Genomic DNA, 21,314 nt, shown 5'->3' with positions numbered 1-21,314 from the left:
GTAAACCAGGACCAGTTAGGCAGGAGCTTGTGAGTCACTTAAGGAATATGAATTTACCCTCAGACCAGGGGGGAGCCTTTGAAAGTTTCAATCAGGGAGGGATAAGATCAGACTTGCATTTTAGAAAGATTATTCTGGCTTCAGTGTGTTAAATAGATTAAGGGGAACAGGAGTTCACAAGAAAGTTCCCCACAGCTGTTTGCCTTTGTGCATTTAAATATGATGCCCTTCATACACACAGGAGTGCTCATGCACACACACACACACACAACTTCTCAGAATTTCACTTGTCTTACTTAAATTCTAGAAATCAAATTCACTCATGGTATTAAAAGAGCTTCTTCCAAGATTAAGTCCTTCCTTGACTAGTATATTTCTTTTTTCAGGAAATCATAATAAACCTTGACTTTTGCTTACTTACCCATTTATCTTCCATTTCTGTTTCTTCATAACACAGCTATACCATATATTTGTTTTTGAAAATTAGAAAACAAGATGAAAAATAGAGATTAATTATTAAGTCCTAAGTTAAGTTCCCTGACTCCACTTGAACACAGCTGCTATTAACATTTGGTGTATAAAATTTTTTAATGAATTTATATTACATGAATGGGTTCATACTATTCATAGTTTCGTCCAGTCTGCTTTTTTCTTTCAAATGTATCATGAGCATCTTTGCATGGCTCATTAGTCTCAGTGGGCGTATAATACTCTACCAAATAATTATGCGGTGATTTAGTCCATACCTATTGTTAAAAACTTCACTTTTAATTTGATCAGATCAGAGTTAGTATGGAGTCTTAGAAACTCTGCTTTACAAAACTGCGATGACATTTCCCAGGCAGACTTCTCTGTCTGGTTCTCTGGTATTATGAGTTTTCAGCATTTTTCAGGAACTTTACTAGCTAATTAAAATAATACCAGGAAAGTATCTTCCCTTTGGGAGCTTTCTGCATTAGGAAAACTTTTTGGTTACAATAAAGTGAAAGGGGATGCTTAGAGGAAGAGTTTTGATCAAACTCCTTTTCAGAACGGGAAGTTTAAGTACCATAAAGTACCATAAATAAAAACAGCTGTACCATTCCAGAATGCCTAGAAGAGAAGATTCATTTGTCTTGAATTTTTTTGGTCTTATCCTGAGAAATTATAAGGGAAACCAGGTATTTTAATTTTCATTTGGAACTCTATTTTTTTCTTAACCCTGTTTCCCACCCTGTTTTAATGTCAAAACTGGCCTACCAAGGTAATTTCATGATACTCCGATGGAAAGAACACTGAGTTAAGAGTTACAATGCCCTAATTTAGTTGTTAGCATTGTCATTGATCAGCTTATCACTTAGGAGAATACAGCAGTGAGATGAAGGGCCTAAGATCTGGTGTAAGACATCGTTGGGTTTAAAGTCTGATTCAGTTACTTATGGTTTTTAGTTTTCTCAATTGTAAATGAAGTTATTGATTCCTACCTCGCTGTTATTTTCATTTTTAAAATGTTGTATATTACTTTGCTAAGGCTTCCATAAGAGAATACCACAGACTGGGGGGCTTAAACAGCAGGCAATCATTTTCTCACACTTCTGGAGACTAGGAGTTCAAGATCAAGGTGTCTGCAGGAATGGTTTCTTCCGAGACCTCTCTCCTTGGCTTGCAGGTGGTCAACTTCTCCCTGTGTCTTCACATGGCCTTTCCTCTATGCACTAGTGTCAGTGATGTCTCTCTCTGTGTCCTCATCTTTTTTTCTTATAAAAACACCAGTCAGATTGGATTAGGGCCAGGTAGGCCTAATCCTAAAGGCCTCATTTTAACTTAATTACCTCTTTAAAGGCCCTATCTCCAAATACAGTCACATCCTTAGGTCCTGGGGTAAGAGTTCACCTAAATTCACCTATGAGACTTAGGGGATACAATTTAGCTCATAAACATGTGGTCATACATATAAGACATTTATTTCATGTCTCTGGCCTCAATAATAGTAGCAACTATTATTATTTAGCTTCTCTGAGCTTCATTTTTGTCACTGTGAAATTGGGACATTAATATCTGCCCAGCCTACATATGATAATGACTTGAGATTAGTTATGTTAAATTTCTTTGTAAAATAAGTGGTAGGAGACTGTTGTTTATCTTAAGTACTCACACGCATACTTACTTTCTTCCCTTTAAGAATATGAACATTTGCTCTGAGCTTCTTTTTCACTAGAGCTTGGAGTAGGAAGAGTAGGATTTAGGCTCCCATTCGTCTCCCTTTTACTCTTATAGGTTTCAACATCTTCACTTCCTGAACAGGAAAGCACAAGGTTAATAATTGCAATTGATATATCCTTTCCTATAAGACTTCCCTGTGCTCACATGGGGCATGAGGCAAAGATTAATAAAAGTGTAACAGAATCTCTCTGCCTCACTGTCTCTGAGGAGAAGCAAGTGAGAATTCCTTTAGTGCCTCATGGGAGTGTTTTCAAATGAAAAGAATGAACCCTGCTTATATTATTTTGTAGCAGGACCACATGTTCTGGGTAAAGAGAGCAGAGATGGCAACTCCCAGGTGGAAGGCTATGTTCATTTTAATAACTTGGCTGGGATTTCTTTCTGATTGAAAATTGGACTTGCAGTGGAGTCTTTAAAAGGCTTTCGATCTTTGAAGGCCTTAAAGAGGCTTTAGACTAACAGAAAGTGGGTCTTCCAGTAATGGGAAATGTGGCAATTTAGCACTCTGTTGGCATGCCTGACCAGCTGTAACTTTCAGAGTGTGATTATGTGGCTTGGTTCCATAATGCTAGGGATGAAAGGCCAGGTTGAGACCTGACTGGATGGAGTAGGGTATACTGGCCCCTGGAGCTCAGTGAGATTGATCTAAGCTGCCTCACTACAGACTGACCTAGTATAACCTAGTAACCTAGACTTACTCCTTTCCAATGAGACTGAGATGTTTCTGGAAGCGAGTTTCAAAAGATTCAGGTCACTCCATTTGCTCTGAAAGTTTCAAGTGTTCCCCCAAGTGTGATACAACATGTGCTTAGCTTCAAACCCATACCACTTTGTCCCCAGCCTACTTTTTAAGTGTTCTTACATACTTTAAGCCACTCTCAACACTAGTACTTCCAACAAACTAATCCTTACATATGGATAACACTGTTTATTGGTGTCTTACCAATTGTGAGATGCCCTTCCTGGTGACTCTGTCTGTTGAAATTCCATCCATCTTTCAGGTTCCATTACAAATGCCGTATTCATAATAAGATCTCCATGAAGACTTCTAGACCCAAATCCACCTATTTAGAAGTGCTTTTCCCTACTTTGAATCCTTACAGTATTTGTTTTTACTTCTCTTCTCTTATTCATACTCAACCCTGAATTATAGGTATTTGTCTGATTTCCCACCCCGTCCCACAGATTACTAATAAAAAGCAGGAATTAACTCACATTCCTCCCTATCATCCCCACCCACCCAATACCCAGCATAAGATCCTCATTAAATGTTGGTCAGGTTGAACTGAAAGACAAAGTAGGGTGGCCTGAACCTCAGTTTCCCTAGAAATACAAACCTTATATTATCTTATGCAGACAAAGTGGGAGGATTGAACTCCGTATGCGGAAGATCATAATGACAATCTTTTCTTAGTATAAACCAAACATGCAGCTGCTAAACTCTGCCACAACATAACATTTTAAGGGGAAGGAAGCCAATGTAAACCCACAGTATGTGCAAAGTTAAAATCAGAAACCCTGAGTTTTTTTTTAACCACTAAATATAATTTTATCGTCTATTGATATGATTTTTCTAGGCTGTGGTTCAGTTCAAACCAGTCTCTTCATTTGAACCCAATCCTATAGTTCTCTTTTGTACTCATTAGCAGCCACTTTTTAACTTTAATTTTGCTTACTCTGGGTGGCATGGAGAAAAGTATTCTTTTATGTCTTTTGGAGGGATATATTTTGGGTGTAACTTTTTTATATGTACTTATCCAAAATGGTACATTCTTTATTTTCATGCTAAATAAAAAGGATTGGCCACTTAGTCTTAGATACAATGAAATAGTGAAACACCATTAACTTTGGAATTAGAAGACCAGGTTGTGGGATCTAGCATTTCTATCAGGATTTATGTGACCCTGAGAACAATTTTTCACTTTATATTTTAGTTATCTTATTCACATAAGTATTCGAGGAGGGAGTCTTACACCAAATGATGTCTAAGGACCATTTCAGTCTTTGCATTTTGGGATTCTGGGATCACTTAGGTAATGATTTTACAATTAAACCATTCTTTCATCAAAGTTAATGAAGTTTACCACAGTGTGGGTTGCTATATACATACCAACAAAGTAGAGTCTCAGAAGGCTGATTAGTCCCTTGAGTCACTCTGAAGCAGGAAGGATGGTTCTTTGGTCAAAAAAGTTTGAAAAATGTAGAAAAATAATTCCACTTATAGAAATGAACTATCATAGTAGCATATTAAAGATTCTAAAAATCTTACCCTATATAAATTTAATTTTTAATACAGTTTATCTTATACTTAATTAACTATAAAAACATTAAAAAATAATAACTCTCATGACCATCCAGGGGAATACACATCTTAGCAAGATAAGGGTTAACCACAGACCCAAAGGCATTTTCCCTGCACTTCTGGGTTGCTTTGAGTTACTTATACTAATTGATCACGCCTTCATCCTTGAAAGTCTTCTCTTTCTCTGGACCAAAGGTCCCAAGTGTGCCTTAGGTGAAGACCTTGCCCAACTCTCAATTGATCAGTTCTCCAGTCAAGATTCTTCACTGCTAAGGAGATGTATTCTTTTGCATTCCTCCCATTATACCAAACACAACCAAGTTCAAAATGAAATGATTATTTTCTTCAACCCACGACAAAATTTTGGAATCACCTAAAAAAACTGATTTCCATTGCTGTTTCAGTCATATTCCATAATTGACTGGCTTTGAAATTTTAAGGATGTCCTTAATTTTTACATTTCCTTTGACTAATGCAGTGGACAGAATTGTGTTCCCCCAAAATTAATATGTTGAATCTTTAACTACCAATGTGATGGCGTTTGGAGGTGAGGGCTTTGGGAGGTTATTAGGTTTAGATGAGGTCATGAGAGTGGGGCACTCATGATAAGATTAATGCCCTTATAAGAGTAGACACCAGAGAGCCGCCCACTACATATGAGGACAGAAGGAGAAGGTGACCATCTGCAAACAAGGAAGAGGACTTTCACCAAAGCCTGGCCAAGCTGGAACCCTGATCTCAGATATCCAGACTCCAGAACTGTGAGAAAATAAATATCTCTTGTTTAAGCCACCCATTCAACGTATTTCATTATGGCAGCCTAAGGTGACTAAGACAATCAACTTACTTCTTCTTTAACTTGCTCTAGTATCATCAGAGACTAACTGACCTGGAGGAAGGGATCTGCAACTTTATGAATTTATTTAGTAGTTCTAATTTTTTTTTGGTGGAGTCTTTCAGGTTTCCTATATAGAGTATCATGTCATCTGTGAATAGTGACAGTTTTACTTCTTCCTTTACAATTTGAATGCCTTTTATTTCTATATTTCTAATTGCTATGGTGAGGACTTCTAATACTGTGTTGAATAAAAGTGGTGAGTGGAAATCCTTGTCTTATTCCTGATCTTAGAGGAAAAGCTTTCAGCTTTTCGGGGTTGAGTATGATGTTAGCTGTGAGTTTGTCATAAATGGCCTTTATTATGTTGAGGTATGTTCCCTCTATGCCAGCTTTGTTGAGAACTTTTATCATAAATAGATGTTGAATTTTGTCACATGATTTTCCTTCATCTGTTGAGGTAATCATATGATTTTTATTCTTCATTTTATTAATGTGATGTATCACATTGATTGATTTATGGATGTTAAACCATCCTTACATCCCTGGAATAAATCCCACTTGATCCATGGTGTATAATTCTTTTAATGTCTGTTAAATGTTGTTTACTAATATTTTGTTGTGGAGTTTTACATTTATGTTCACCAGGGATAATGGCCTGTAATTTTCTTTCTTTGTGGTGTCTTTGTCTGGTTTTGGTATTTGGGTAATGCTGCCCTCATAAAATGAGTTTGGAAGTGTTTTTTCCTCTTCAATTTTTTGGAATCATTTGAGATGGATAGGTATTAACTCCTTTTTAAATGTTTGGTAGAATTCACCTGTGAAGCCCTCTGGACCTGGACTTTTTTGGGGAGGAGTTTTTTAAATTACTGTTTCAATTTCATTACTAGCAAATCAGTCTATTCCCATTTTTTATTTATTCATAATTCAGTTTTGGATGATTGTATGTTTCTACATACAGTGGAAGTTACCCATTTCATCTAAGTTTTATAATTTGTGGGCATATGATTTTAGTATTCTCTTACGATCCTTTGTATATCTGTGGCATTCATTGTAATTTCTCCTCTTATTTCTAATTTTATTTCATTGGGCTCTTTCTCTTTTTTTTTTTTCCTGATGAGCCTGGCTAAAGATTTGTCAATTTTGTTTATCTTTTCAAAGAACCAAATCTTAGTTTCACTGATCTTTTCTGGGTTTTTTTTTTTGTCTATTTTATTTATTTCTGCTCTGATCTTTTTAATATCCTTCTTTCTACTAAATTTGGTCTTGGCTCATTCTTCTTTTTCTAATTCCTTTAAATGTACATTTAGACTGTTTATCTGAGATTTTTCTTGTTTCTTGAGAGAGGCCTGTATCACTACAAACTTCCCTCTTTGAACTGCTTTTGCTGCATCCTATAGGTTTTGGACAGTTGTGATTCCATTTTCATTTGTCTCAAAGTATTTTTTGATTTCCTCTTTGAATTCTTCATCATCCTGTTTTGTGTTTAGTAGCGTGTTATTTAGTTTCCATGTGTGGTTTTTTTTTTTTTTTCAGTTTTGTTCTTGTAGTTGATTTCTGGTTTTATACACTCCTTATCAAAATATCAAGGGCAATTTTTACAGAACTAGAGGAAATCCTCCTAAAATTTGTATGGAACCACAAAAGACCCCAAAAAGCCAAAGCAATCTTGAGAAAGGTACCAAACCAAACAAAACCAAACCAATGATCCTGAACTTGAAATTATACTACAAATCTAAAGCAATCAAAACAGTATGGTACTGGCACAAAAACAGACATATAGATCAATGGAAGAGAGTAAATAGCCCAGAAATAGACCCATATAAATATATTCACTGATCTTTGACAAAGGAGTGAAGGCAATACAATGAAGCAAAGACAGTCTTTTCAAAATGATGCTGGAACAACTGGATAGTCACATGCAAAAAAAAAAAAAAAAGGAATCTACATAAAAAATTATGTCCTTCACAAAAATTAACTCAAAATTGATTAAACTGCACAAATATAAAAATTCTAGAAGATAACATAGATGACTTTGGATATGGCAGTAGCTTTTTGGATACAACACCAAAGGCACCATCCATAAATGGAATAACTGATAAGATGGGCTTCATTAAAATTAAAAGCTTCTGTTCTACAAAAGACAATGTGAAGAGAATTAGAAGACAAGCAACAGACTAGGGAAAATATATTGGCAAAAGGCACATTTGAGATAAAGAATTGTTACCCAAAATATACAAAAAACTCTTAAAACTCAAAAATAAGAAAACCAACAACCCAATTTAAAAATGAGTAAAGACTTTAACAGACACCTTACCAATGAAGATATACAGATCGTAATTAAGCATATGAAAAAATCCTCTACATCATACTTCATCAGGGAAATGCAAATTAAAGCAGAAATGAAATACTGCTACACAACTATGAGACCAATATTCAGAACACTGACAACATCAAATGCTGGCAAGGATGTGGAGCAATAAGAACTCTCATTCATTGCTGATGGGAATGCAAAATGGTGAGGCCACTCCAGAAGACAGAACAGCAGTTTCTTACAAAACTAAACTGCTCTTACTACACCATCCAGCAATATCATTCCTTGGTATTTCTCTAAAGGAGTTGAAAACTTATGTTAGCACAATAATCTGCACCCAGATGTTTATAGCAGCTTTATTCATAATTTGCAAGACTTGGAAACAGCCATGACATACTGCTTATAAATACTGACATACCTACAGTATTTATTCATATGTAAGTGAATAAATAAATAAACTGTGGTACATCAGACAGTGGAATATTACTCAATGCTAAAAAGAAATGAGCTATCAAGTGAAAAGACAGAGAAACCTCAAATGCACATCACTAAGTGAAAGAAGCCAATCTGAAAAGTCACAATACTGTGATTATAACTATATAACATTCTGGAAAAGGCAAAGCTACGGAGACAGTAAAAAGATCAGTGGTTGCCAGGGGTTGGGGTGGGAGTGATGAATAGATGGGAGAACAGAGGATTTTTAGGGCATGAAAATGCTCTGTATGATACTATAATGATATATACTTGTCATTATACATTTCTCTAAACCCATAGAATGTATACTACCAGTAGTGATTACTATGGTCTTTGGGTGATTATGGTGTGTTGTTGTAGGTTCCTCAGTTGCAACAAATGTACCACTGTGGTTAGGCATGTTGATAATGGGAGAGGGTATGCCTGTTTGGCAACATGGGGTGATATTGGAAATCTCTGTTTTTCCTCTCAATCTTGCTCTGAAACTAAAATTGCTCCAAAAAAAAAAAAAAATAATAAAGTCTTAAGAAAAACATTTTTATAGTTACCTCAAATATTGTATTTTTTATTTTTTGAATTATTTTTGAAATGAGACAGGGGTGATTTTCATAACTACACTCACATACATGCACACATAGATATATCTGAGTCTCTTTTTCCAAAAATAAAAGTCAAAACACCTCAGTTTAGTGTTCAAAGATCCCCAAATTCCAGCTGCATTCAACCTTGATTTCCATTACTCTGCAATCTAGTCCTTCCACATGAGCCAGTTCAGCCAAATTACTATTCTATAAAAACATCTGAGTCATTCCTATTTCTTCCTGCTCACCTTATTCTGCATCTGAGACATCCACATGTTTTCTATTCAAGACCCAGTCTCAGGCCTCAGTTCTCCATGAGGCCTTTCCTGTACCTTCCAGGTTACTGTGGTTTCAAATTTCTCTCAATTTCAATAGCAGCGTGTTGACTGTAACTCACTCTGCCCTCTAATCCTGTACAGACTTAGTTCTTGATATGAATAGTCGTGTATGTCTCCTTGCCCTGTTGAACTGTATTTAATAAAAGGTCAAGGACTATACTATAAATATTTTATATCCTCAGAGAACATCTATCACAGTTCTTTCTATGGCAGAGGTGAGCAGGAAACACATGTTACATGAACCAGATATGCATGAACTCACCTCTGCTTTGAAATCACAGGGATTAAAATCCCAAATATGTGTTTGTGAATGTTTTAAGAAAAGATGTAGATTCTAACCATAGTCTTGCCACTGATTTTCTATGCAAATGTTTTATCCACCTGTAAAGTGAAGCACTAGTACTCTATGATTTAAAGGGCCTCTCTAGCCCTGGTTATCTTGGTTAATGGAAGTTAATTTTCAGAAGACCAATGCAAGTTCCACCAAAGTGACAGAAAAATGTTCAGTAAGTAAGCAGATTTTCTCCAAGCTTTAACCTCCTCAGAAATTCTGGGGGACTGGAACTTCTTTCCAGTACAGTCTATTGACTGAGGTATGGAGGAAATGTGTGGGTTTCTATTTAACCTGTGTATATGGCAGGGACATTTAATTTACAATACAGCCTAAGGTTATTGCTGCAGCTGAATGCTTCACAAAGTACAGGTGTGATGCCAGAGGAGCTTATGAAGCATTGAAAGAACTCTATCATCAAAACCACCACTTTAATAAGACCCTGCAGCCTGTCAGGTTAAGAGTACCAATTAGTCATCCTGATGGGTTAAATACCTGAAAGGACCTTAGTCTCTTCTTGAAGTCCCCTCCAAGGTAGGTCTTTGGAGTGAAACTCCCTTTGGCTTGCAGCCATGGTGCTTTCTTTTACATGAGCTGAAGTGAAGGTTTTGAAATACTTTTTGAAGTAAATCTCCCCACCCTTATAAAAGCAAGAGAAAGTTTATATTTCATAGAGGAATGTGGCATATTTACACCAAAAAGGTACAAGTGGGAAAGCGTTTGATTTGCTTGTTTGCTTTTCTTATATTTCTCACAGCGGAGTGGTTTGGGTGAAATGTCAAATTTGTTTCATAAACACAAAATGGAAGGGAGACCAGAATGAAAAGAAGATGGTAGAAATGGTAATGATAGCATTTTTCTATATGCTCACTAAACCCTAAAGCCCCTCCCCAAATCATCAATTTTGGCAAGCTATCTCCAGCGTTATCCTAGCACTGTTACAATTAAGAAGGCAAAGCCCAGTGTGTTACTTCTTTTCCCTGACACATATTCCTTCATCTGTCATCCACTCAGGAAATGTGGGTGCTTGTGAAAGAAACAGGAACTAAACCAAACTTTGATTCTCAGTCCTCGGTTCTCCCGCTCCTTCTCACCTATGACGAGCATTTTATACCCATCACTTTATTTCACAAAACAATGCGGCTGATATACAAAAAAGTTTTGAAAAGTTTTTTATATTCTCAAGGGCAGAAAAATCAGTGCCAGATGTATATTAAGCTATTTCACTGCTGATTTTTAAAGGATATCTTAGAAGGAGAAAGCCCAAATCCAGTTTATTTGCTGTTTTGCAATCGCATTTGACAAATAAATTCAAATGATTGCACCTCTGTACAGTTTGGTGTAAAGAATGTGATCTGGCTGCTGATCGCTAAGGGGATACAACTCTAGTAGTGAGCAATTAGGCTGTTGGCTCTAGCAAAGTGATGGCCAGCTAGAACTTTTTAATGGGTCACTAGGGATAGACAGCATTCATCTCCATTTGTCATAATGAAAGCCAGGCAGAAGCTAAGCATGCGTGAACAGTTGGAACAACAAACTTTGTTTTCATACCATCAGGTTCATTAAGGGCCACTCAGTCTGTGCCAGCACTAGCTTCCCCATGGTGCTATAGCTCATTGTTTGTATTATGACGTGCTCTTGTAAATAACGATCAACTACTTTTGCACTGGGCCCGGGGTGAGGTATAGGGGTTCATCTTCCAGCTTCTTGAAGAATTTTGCAATAAGGATTGTGTATACACTCGATAAATGATCATTTTTATTATTTTAATTCTTATTAGTAGTATTGTAAAGTGCTTTGCAAACTACACAACACTATACGAGTGTAAATTCTTATTAACAAGCTCACAAACAAAATTATGCTCACATGATATGAGGGTCACAAAGGAGAGTACAATTCTGAGATCACAAAGAGGGACATTGGATTTCTATTTATTTTTCAAAATCAGACACGAATAAGATTCTTTACATGTTAAAGTGATGATTACTACAACAGTCATGGGATGTTGGCAAAACTGAATATGAAATGAGTGACAGCCGCCTTCCAAAGACATTTTTAAAGAGGATGAAAGCTGTGTTTCGAAAAACAGTAGCAGGAAACAAAGGTCAGAGAGGTCTTAGCCTAAACTTTCTTTTCGGTAACGTTAGTCATTCTCTGACACCTCAAGGGAGACTTCTGGACAATACCACAGAGGTTAAGATGCCTTCCCAGTTGTTCAGTCTTACCCTGTCCTAATGTTTAAAACCAAAAGTAATGGTAACATACCAATAAACCACACATTAATTTCATTTGATCCGTGGCAGATATGACTTGCTCATGTTCCATCACTGAGATAGTACTCTCTCCGTACCCAGCAGCCATCCAAGTCTTTTCTGTTCTCTTGTTAGGACTTAGACAATACACAGACAGCCTGAGGGACTTTGTCCAATTAAGCACACACATATTTTTTGGCTAATACTTTGAGTTCCCTGTTTTTTTTCTTCTCGAAAACTCAAGGACTTTTTGTTTTAAATAGTCTCTAATATGAAGTAACACGTTTAAAAGTTTTGCTCCTTCACTTTAGTGTTTTTGTTACCCTGAGAGATGTTTTTTCTTTAGATAAGAAATCTTCCTGAAAGCTTAACTGATGGAATCTGTCGTTCCACTGAGCTCATACGGGTAACCTCATTTGACGGTGGCAAGGCACCATCAGTGTTTAACGTTCAGTTGTAAACATCGGATTAAAACTTAGAGCGTTTAGAAAAAACGGGAGTCTATTATTCAGGCTCAGGACAGTAAGTAATTGAAGGAAAGGGTAAAAGCAGTTGGTAAAAGAGAGTGCTTGAAAAAGACGTATGTTTCCTTTCCAGCTTACTCCACAGAGAAAATGTTACTCTTTAAATATGTCCTTTCTCATCTAATCCTTACCAAATAGCATTTTGAAAGCTACAAATATTTACTTATAACCATGACTACACTTTAGACTAACATTCTGTAAATGCAAAGATAAGTTAATTTTCTTCATTTAGCATGAACACCTAACGTGTGAATTACTATGTGTTCTTTAAAGCTAAAAAGTTCTAAATTTCCTCCCTTGCCATGTAGGAAAGAATTTAATTACTAGAAATTTCCTTTACTATGGAGGTTTATCTTTTGAGTAAATTGCACCTTTTCTGTATCCAGAAGAACTTTGAGTTACCTTGTGAAAGCAATTATTTGTATAATTAGATTTTTGAAATGGGAGCAAAACAAAAAAACTCAAAGAAAAAAATGGAAGTATACTAGCTTCACTTTGATATACTATAAACCAGCATGATACAGTTACAGTAAATGAAAATACAGTTTAGTTCTGAGCTTTCTTGTAGTCAAGACAAAAAGGACAACACAGTCTATCATGTAGTCCTCAATGTCTGGTGAAATTAATTTTATAAATTAATCAGGAAAATCAACCAATTATTTCCTATAACTGAATTATGAAAAGAGCTCAATATATGGGGCTTTTTGCAAATTATATTAACAACATAAAGGACAGTAACATCGCCAGAAATTATGGCATAAGAAGGAAAAGTTAGTTTTCATATGGCTATTTTTGGACTCTCTAAAAATCTGACTCCATTATATGGAAATGTTTAGGAATTTCCTAAGATTGAATTCTCATGAAAAAGCCTGGTCATTACATTTGGAACACTGTAACTTGTAGGATTTAGTTTAATTCAGTAGTTCAAACAAACTGCTTCCAAATTTTGTTTCAAAATTGGATGGGTCCTTATTTTAACAGTATTCTCTTTTTTTATGGCCATTCCATGGCTTGCGGGCTCTTAATTCCCCAACCAGAGATTGAACCTGGGCCCTCGGCAGTGAAAGCACGGAGTCCTAACCGCTGGCAGTGAAAGCACGGAGTTCTAACCACTGGACTGCCAGGAAATTCCCAACAGTATTCTTTTAATATGTTGTTCAGTTATTTGAAGTTTATTTATTTATTTACTGATGTGGTTCTGTGAAGGAAAATTAACTTCGGGTTGACGAAAATTTGAGGTAAATTTGGAGACATTAGCAAGAGCTGAAGTATCTACAAAAATGTTGGGTATCACCATTAATAAAAAAAATCTTCCCGCTTCATAAAAGAAAGACGAACGTTTTCAGCCCATGAATTTTTAGTGTTCAGATGATGTACATGCTGTAATCTGATGACTTCCATCCCCCTGCATCTAGTGTGATTATGCTGCTAATCAGAACTTAAAAATTCTGCTGTGGCTTAGAAACAGGATGTCTTCACTGTCTATTTACATGTTTGGCAGTTGGTAAGAAACTTCATATGGGGTTAAAAATTCTCTAAAGTTGCTATATTGTGAAATTTAAGTAAAGAGCCAAGGCAAAAATATAGCACTGCATCAAACTATAATGCGTGATATTGGATGAATTCCCAAAGTTAGGGTGGGGAAAGTAGAGAAAGAATTCCTTTCCTTATTGAAAAAGTCATTTGAGTACAAGAATGGGAATTACTTATTTCAGGCTTGATGTTTTATACTGGTTGTATAAAAGGCTTCAGAAAATGGAATGTGATCTTAAATATTCTCTTTCAAAGGGATGCAGTGTTCTTTACATGTTTTAATGTGTTTTAGGATTAGTCCCTTTCCTTTCTTGCACATGTCCTACAAGCTGTTCTAAACTCATACTCAAAATATTTGAGCTTCATATTTATGCTAATTTAGAAGAGAGGGAACTTGTATGTCTTTACTAAAATAAGTTTGGAAATTTTAGAATTGCTTCCTTTTGGGCTATGCATCCGCCTTCGGAATTGAGAAACTTTGCTATGGCAAGGATGGGCAAAAATGTAAAGGAAGAGAAAGGAATGGAAGAGGGAGGGGTGAAAAAGAGGAGGCAAACCTATGCTGTCCCATTTTTATTTTGCGATGTAAAAGCATTACCTCTGACCTGGATTACTGCAGTGTTCTCCTGCCTGCTACCAAAGATCTGTTCTCCACATAGCAGTCTGAATTATCATTTGAAAATATGTATCAGGTATTATTTAAAATTCTTTAATGGTTTCCTCTTGCACTTAGAATAATGTTCAAACTCTTTACTGTAGCATATAAGTGATCTGTTATCCAACTTCTCAAATCTCTCTTCTTAGTTTCTACTCTGCTTTTAAAATATGTCAAGCTTTTTCCATTTCAGGGCCTTTTTTGCTTGACTTTCTTTTGCCTGGAACACTCTTCCTCCTCTTCTGTTCATGACTGGCTTTTCAACATGTAAGTCTCAGCTCAAAAATCACATTGCAGAGACCTTACTTGACTAATTTATCTAAAGGAGTCCTGCTTTCACCCAGCCCAGCCAGCTCTTACTGTATTGTTTGTTCATTTATTTCTTCATAGCACTTAGTGCAACCTCAACTTACTTTCATTCATGATTTATTTACTTGAGGCTTGTCCCCTTGGATGAGACTGTAAACACCTGGAAAGCAGGGTTTTTGTCTGTTTTGGCCATGTAGCTATTCTCATCAACTTTCAGACTTTCACAGTGCCTGGCATGGATTTAATGCAAAATAAATACTTGTTGAATAAATGAATGAGTGAAATAAAGAATTTGGTATGGCTGGAGTACTGAGCCTGTGTTTTCTTGAATGGGGGATGGTAAATTATAAAACTTCTAGAAGTTTTTCTAGAACTTTCCTGGGAAAAGTTTGCATAGTGGTAAATAGGAGGAAGTTATGCTAGAAAGATAGGGCAGGGGCCAAATCCTACAGTTTCCTGAATGTCTTGGTACATAGTTTCTGGAATCACCTCTGTGGTCAATGGATAGCTATTGACAGTTTTTAAGTAGTCAATGTACATTTTTGAAATGCTCCTTTATTATTCATTATGGAAAACCATTTGTGTGTCAATAGAGTCTGGTTCATTCACCAGTTGACTGAGTAACTTCCAAACATCAGCAGGGTGTTGATTTAATCAGCATTTTTTCATGCAGCATGGCTGGCAGGAGAAAATTTTTGCCTTAGTTCTTCACAGCCTGAGATGAAATGAACCAGTGCTTCTTGAAGGCATTTCTTACCAGTTATTTCTCATATCTCAGTAGAGCAGCCGGCTCCCCAAAAGCATGATATCATCTTGTTGAATCATTCCCCTTTCCTCAGTTGTTCTTTATTTTACAATTTACTTTTCTAACGCATAGAGTTACCCTCACATTAGAGTTACCCTCTCCTGTGGTATGTTTTAATTTGGTCTTAAAGGAAATCCAGTTTGCAGCCTTTAAAGGCAGTTAGCTTCTTGTTTGTTTCAATGGAGTAGCAGGTAGATCCTTCCTTAGCTGAAACCTAGTACTTATATGGCCTTATAATAATCTCCATCTAATAGTACAGGCTCATATGTAGCACACACATGTTCACCTGGACTTTTCCTACCACTTCAGATGTGTGTATCTAATTTCAAAAGTGGACTACAAAGATATCAAGCTTCCAGTTAAAACGATGGCCTGTTTTATATAGAATCTCTGGCAGCCAATTCTAGTTTCCTGAACTGGTTCACAATAATTTAAAAGCCAGTTCATGAATAAGTTTTATGGATTAACCTTAAGTCATGGAATCTTCTTTATATTTATATTGGGGAACATGGTATTATGTTTAATACTGGGTTATAAATGGGGAAAGCACCAAATAAGCAAAAAACCAATGTGGTCAAATTTAAGAGAAGGAACCAATTTATCAATGTTGGCTAACAGTTTTCAGGAGCTACTGAATCACATTCATCAGTGATAATCAATCAGTATTGGAAGCTCTCAGTGTGAATGATGACTTCAGAGATGTTGTTATTGAACTTACATCCTTCTCGTCCATTATAGCTTATGAAGCACACTCACATGTAATATACCTTTTGATTTGTGTGTAAATGTTTGCTTCTTAGAATTTATTTTTCTCTTTTCCTAAACATATCATAGACATCATCTATATGTAAAGTAGATGGAAAACAAAAAGATAAATAAGTCATGTGGTCCCTATCCTCGGAAAGTCCTACTAGGAGTAACAAATATACTTAGGTAGGTGCCACATATGGCAGAGTATGATAAGTGCCAGTAGAAGAACAGAGATACGATGATATTGCAGTGCTTGACTGTAGCTTTAGGGTTGAGAAAAATTTTCTTAGAGAAGGCGGGATTTAAGCTTGGCCTTATAGGATATGTTAGATTTCAACAAGAAAATCCAAGTGTCAGAGGATCTCTAGGTCAGTGGAACAGTCTGAGCAAAACATGAAGGTAGGAAAGTGCAAAATTTATAAAAATTTATCTATGTTCGTTCAATGTTAATGGCTGGTGTTATAAAACTAAAGCGTGTCAGTACTAACCTGTTGTGTTCAGAACTTATAGTTTGGCCCTTAACTGGAGGCAGTTTCCACCAACCACAAGTACCTCACTATATCCTCATAAATTATGTGTCTATGGGAGTTGTAGACTATACATACCCAGCGTTAACAAGCGTATATTCACATCCTTGAAATGAATAGATCTTATATAAATTGTATCCGGTTGTTGTTGTTTTTTTTTTAGGGTTTTAGTGATTTCTGAAGCACATTTATATATAATACACAATTAAATCATTCCAAAATCCTATGTAGTAGGTGGTGGTATGGCGGTTTCTTAATGGAGAACCAAGACACAAATGTTTAAATGACTTTTTCCAGGTTCACTTGATCAGTAAGTGTAGACACATACCCGATTTAGAACCTATTCATTTTCCTCTATAGCTATATACTTGTCACTATGTAGACATCCGTACAACTCATATTTGTCTGTGTTGGTGTATGAGAAATTGAGGAAATTTAAGAAAGAAACCAGGAATTCAAAATTAATGATTTTGACAGCAAAAATAATTCTGAAACCACAGAATCGAGAACAAAGGTAAAAATGGCAAGGAAAGCTGCTTTCAGGCAAGATTTAATGGAAAGAAGGCCAGTAGCTAAGAATATGCTAATTAAAAAGAAAAAGAGAAGGCTTTACTATCATTAGACAAAGTTAAGGATATCAGATCTTAAAATAGGGCAGTTTATGTTTTCTGTAGTAAGGGATAAGATTCTTTATATATCACGAGAAGGCAGTGACTGGGAGCTCAGGAACCTACTACTACTTTCTATTTCTTACTAATACTTGAGTGGCCAGACTATCAAAAGCCGACTCAGTTGAATCTTATATGCCTTCCATGATTTTATATTTATTTGTTCAGTAACAGTGAGTTTCATTTCTTTATACTTCAAAATAGACCAAGCATAATTTGGATTTCACCATGAAAATGACTAGTACTAGTGTGAATATTCACTTTTCTGAAATGAGGCAAAAGGTTCTGTCTATAGACATTCTCCATGAATAAAGCATAGGGCAAAATGTATTAAATCAAGTAAATTTAATTACATTTTGTTATCAAAAAATGCATCATTGCACGTTACATGGAAAGCAGCTTATTAAGTGGTTTAAGAGGAGATTTATAGTGTCTTTGTAGTTTATTAAAAATCCTTTCTTTGGGCTTCCCTGGTGGCGCAGTGGTTGGGAGTCTGCCTGCCAGTGCGGGGGACGCGGGTTCGAGCCCTGGTCTGGGAGGATCCCACATGCCGCGGAGCAACTAGGCCCGTGAGCCACAACTACCGAGCCTGCGCGTCTGGAGCCTGTGCTCCGCAACAAGAGAGGCCGCGACAGTGAGAGGCCCGCGCACCGCGATGCAGTGTGGCCCCCGCTCATCGCAGCTAGAGAAAGCCCTCGCACAGAAACGAAGACCCAACACACCCCTAAATAAATAAATAAATATTTTAAAAAAAGCAAAAAAAAAAACCCAAACTGCTTGAAGACGGGAAATGAAATTTAAAAAAAAAAAAAAAAAATCCTTCCTTTTATATTAGTGAGAATCCAACTTGTAAGTTTGGAATCAATTTCTCAATCAAAGGAATGTGGTATAACATTTTGTGTGCTGTATTTAGCATCTCTTCTGGATTGGAAAAATGTATTCCTTTTAACTTTGTGTTCTTCACATTCTAAAGCCGGAAAACAGATTTGGAGGAGTGGGAGGTATCCCTAATCTCATCCTTCAGAAAATCACAGTTTATTCTTCCATTTTCAGGATTAAAGGCAAAAGGAACAAAAAGAAAAGAAGAGAAAATAAAAGACAAAAATATTGAAAATGTGAATTAGAGGTGGCACAGCATTGGCAGATTTTAATTTTGATCAATCATAAGACAAACAGAAGCAGGTAGATTCAATTTCCCAGAAAACATAGATGTCTTAGAAAAGAGGGAGAAGAAAACGAACTTGGAACAAAGCACATTTATCCATTTTCACCAATGCCAAAATACCCACATATCATTTTAGGAGCACTGTTTTTTAACCTCTTGCCCTTTAGTGTGGAGGCTGGGTAGAGTGAATGTGAACTAGAACTCAGCCCTGACACTTTCTGTCTTGAGACCTTGGACTGGTGCTGAACCCAGTTTAGAAATATTTGCCTTCATTTGATCCTTTTTTTTCTCTTTATAGCTTAACCAGCTGGAAAAGGCAGTGGAAGCAGCGCACACATTTTTCATGGCCAACCCTGAGCACATGGAAATGCAGCAGAACATCAAGAATTACAGAACGATGGCGGGCGTTGAAGACCTCCAGCTGGTAGATCGGGATGCCAAACCACACCTGGTGAGCTTTGGGGACCCTGTCCTAACCATGAGGAGCTTAGTGCTCCTAACTTTCAATGGACTCAAAGCAAATTCCTATGAATGGATATCTCACATTGATTCCCAACGTCCAATACAGTATCATTTTTACACTTTCAGAGTTCCTAAGATGAAGTATCGTAATTCAGGGTTGAAAAATTGAAAGAAAAAGAAAATTAACTTAGAAAATCAGTATGATATGGTGAAAAGTAAGATGTGACGTAAATGTCTGTAACCCCCTCTGAGCCTCAGCACCCACTCCAGCACTTCAATTTTACCCACTGGAATTGAAGCCCATGTGAATTGCTCAGGGTCACACCACGGTTTCCCAGCAACCAGTCCAGTGGCTTTTTCCACAGTACCTGTACTTTTCAAATTTTGATTTTTTTAAGCTACATAATTATTCCTTTAAATGAAATCTTACTTGAAACTCACAGTGTGTTGAAAGGGCTTCTTTTTCAATTGGATACATCACCATTCTCAATGTGTGGCCTCCAAGAGGACTGAAGAAAAGTCTAAGAGAGGAAGATTTTAGATGAAAGTCTTTTTTCCTTTTTTTCAAAAAAAAAATGAACTATGTTCCCTGGAGCCACATTATTATGATGGTTTTCGTGCTCTTGTGCATTGGATGTCTTAAGCTGAGTGCAGTTTAGGGGATCCTTTATAATTACAGGAAGGTACTTCTTTCCTTCAACGCTGTGATCTGATCTGTGACAAATCTGTACTATACACTATGTAAATGGCTAACAAGTCAACTGCAAACCAAATGAATGCACAAATCTTAGTGCTGGTGCTGAAATCTATTCAAAATAGTCATCATGATCTCAAAGTTTGTTTCAAAATTTGCAAGCATCAAGTGTCAATCAAAACTGAAGATGAAACATTAATGAATGTTGAATTCTCATGTTTTAGGTGTACTTCCTTTTTAGAGTTTTTGGTTCTCTGCTAATTTTACCATACTGCTTCATTTAAATTTCTTACACACTAACTTTGTTTATGCAATTGAAATAAAATTGCAGTATACACACACACACACAAATTTGAACCAGGCCTGGAATTGAGTGTCACGTCCACCCACATCAGTCTTCCTGCACTTTGTTGCATGGCCCTACCTGCATTCAAAAGGGTTAGAAAATATAGTCTTGAGTGAGCTCAGGAAGAAAATGAAATTGATTGATGCCACAGCAGTAGGCTTGCTCAGTTAGTCCCTTCTCATCTACAATTAGTTGAAGCCAGGGAAGTTTCCCTTTATCTCCCAGTGTGACCCTTCTTTATCTTCAACAGCACAAGAGTCCCATACCCACCTACCTAAGTGATCCAGAGTCTTGCCTGCATTTTGCCATTCAAGTGCCCCTTGGGTGTTCTTTGAAAAAAATTTTGTCTCTGTTTCTTTCCAGGAGAGTTACAGTGAAGGAGTTAAACATTATGAGGCAGATGACTTTGAACTAGCTATCAAGTACTTTGAACAAGCTTTAAGAGACTATTTCAATGAAGATACGGAGTGCAGAGCCCTGTGTGAGGGGCCTCAGAGATTTGAGGAATATGAGTACTTAGGGTACAAAGCTGGTCTCTATGAAGCCATTGCAGGTAAAGTTTATTTTTTCCCTTGATTTCCTGATGATAGAAATACTACATGCCATCTGTAAAACTATTCCAATAATGTAGAAGTATATATTGTAAAAAGTATAATTGTAAAAAAATTCTCATACACGTATCCTATCCTCTCCCCCGTGGATTACTTTCCCTAGCTTAAATTTTGGTGACTATGCTCCCAAGCTTTTTCAGATATATGCATAAATATTTAGGTATTTATTTATAATTATTATTTCATTTTTATAAAAATAAGACAACACTGTAAATATTGATTTTCAGTATATGTTTTTTGTTTTATTTTATGCTTAACAATATATTGTGGACTTCTCATGTAAGTACATGTAGATCTACCTTATTGCATTATATGGGGAAAGCGTAATTTATTTGACCAGTCCTTTACTGATGAATACTAAGGAAGCTGCAATTTTTTATTATGATTAATAATGTAGTAGTGAATACCTTTGTATAGTCTTCTTCTATTACTTAAATGAATATTTTGTTACATATGGGAATTTAATATACCACAATTTAAAATAGTAGGTAAAGTTCATTATACATTAATTGGGGAGGTTGACTAGCTAACCATGTATGGTGGGGACTGAGTTCTCCGCTGCATATGAAAAAATACACGAAATAAATTCTATTATATTAATAATATGAGTAAAAATAGAACTGTTAGAAGAAAATG

The 21,314-nt window shown here is 36.3% G+C and overlaps 1 protein-coding gene across 1 annotated transcript in view; it reads left to right on the top strand.

Annotated features, from left to right (window-relative positions):
* Positions 1-21,314, top strand: part of P3H2 (prolyl 3-hydroxylase 2) — a 154,884-nt gene that overhangs the window by 93,787 nt on the left and 39,783 nt on the right. The window contains exons 2-3 of the mRNA XM_068546448.1: positions 18,864-19,016; positions 20,431-20,620. Of these exons, the coding sequence (XP_068402549.1) occupies positions 18,864-19,016; positions 20,431-20,620 (343 nt within the window). The remainder of the gene's footprint in view (positions 1-18,863; positions 19,017-20,430; positions 20,621-21,314) is intronic.

The sequence above is a fragment of the Eschrichtius robustus genome, chromosome 6 (genome assembly GCF_028021215.1).
Source record: "Eschrichtius robustus isolate mEscRob2 chromosome 6, mEscRob2.pri, whole genome shotgun sequence".
NCBI classification, from domain to species: Eukaryota; Metazoa; Chordata; class Mammalia; order Artiodactyla; family Eschrichtiidae; genus Eschrichtius; species Eschrichtius robustus.
Note: the sequence above shows the minus strand (reverse complement) of the source record. Positions and strands in the feature narration are given on the sequence as shown.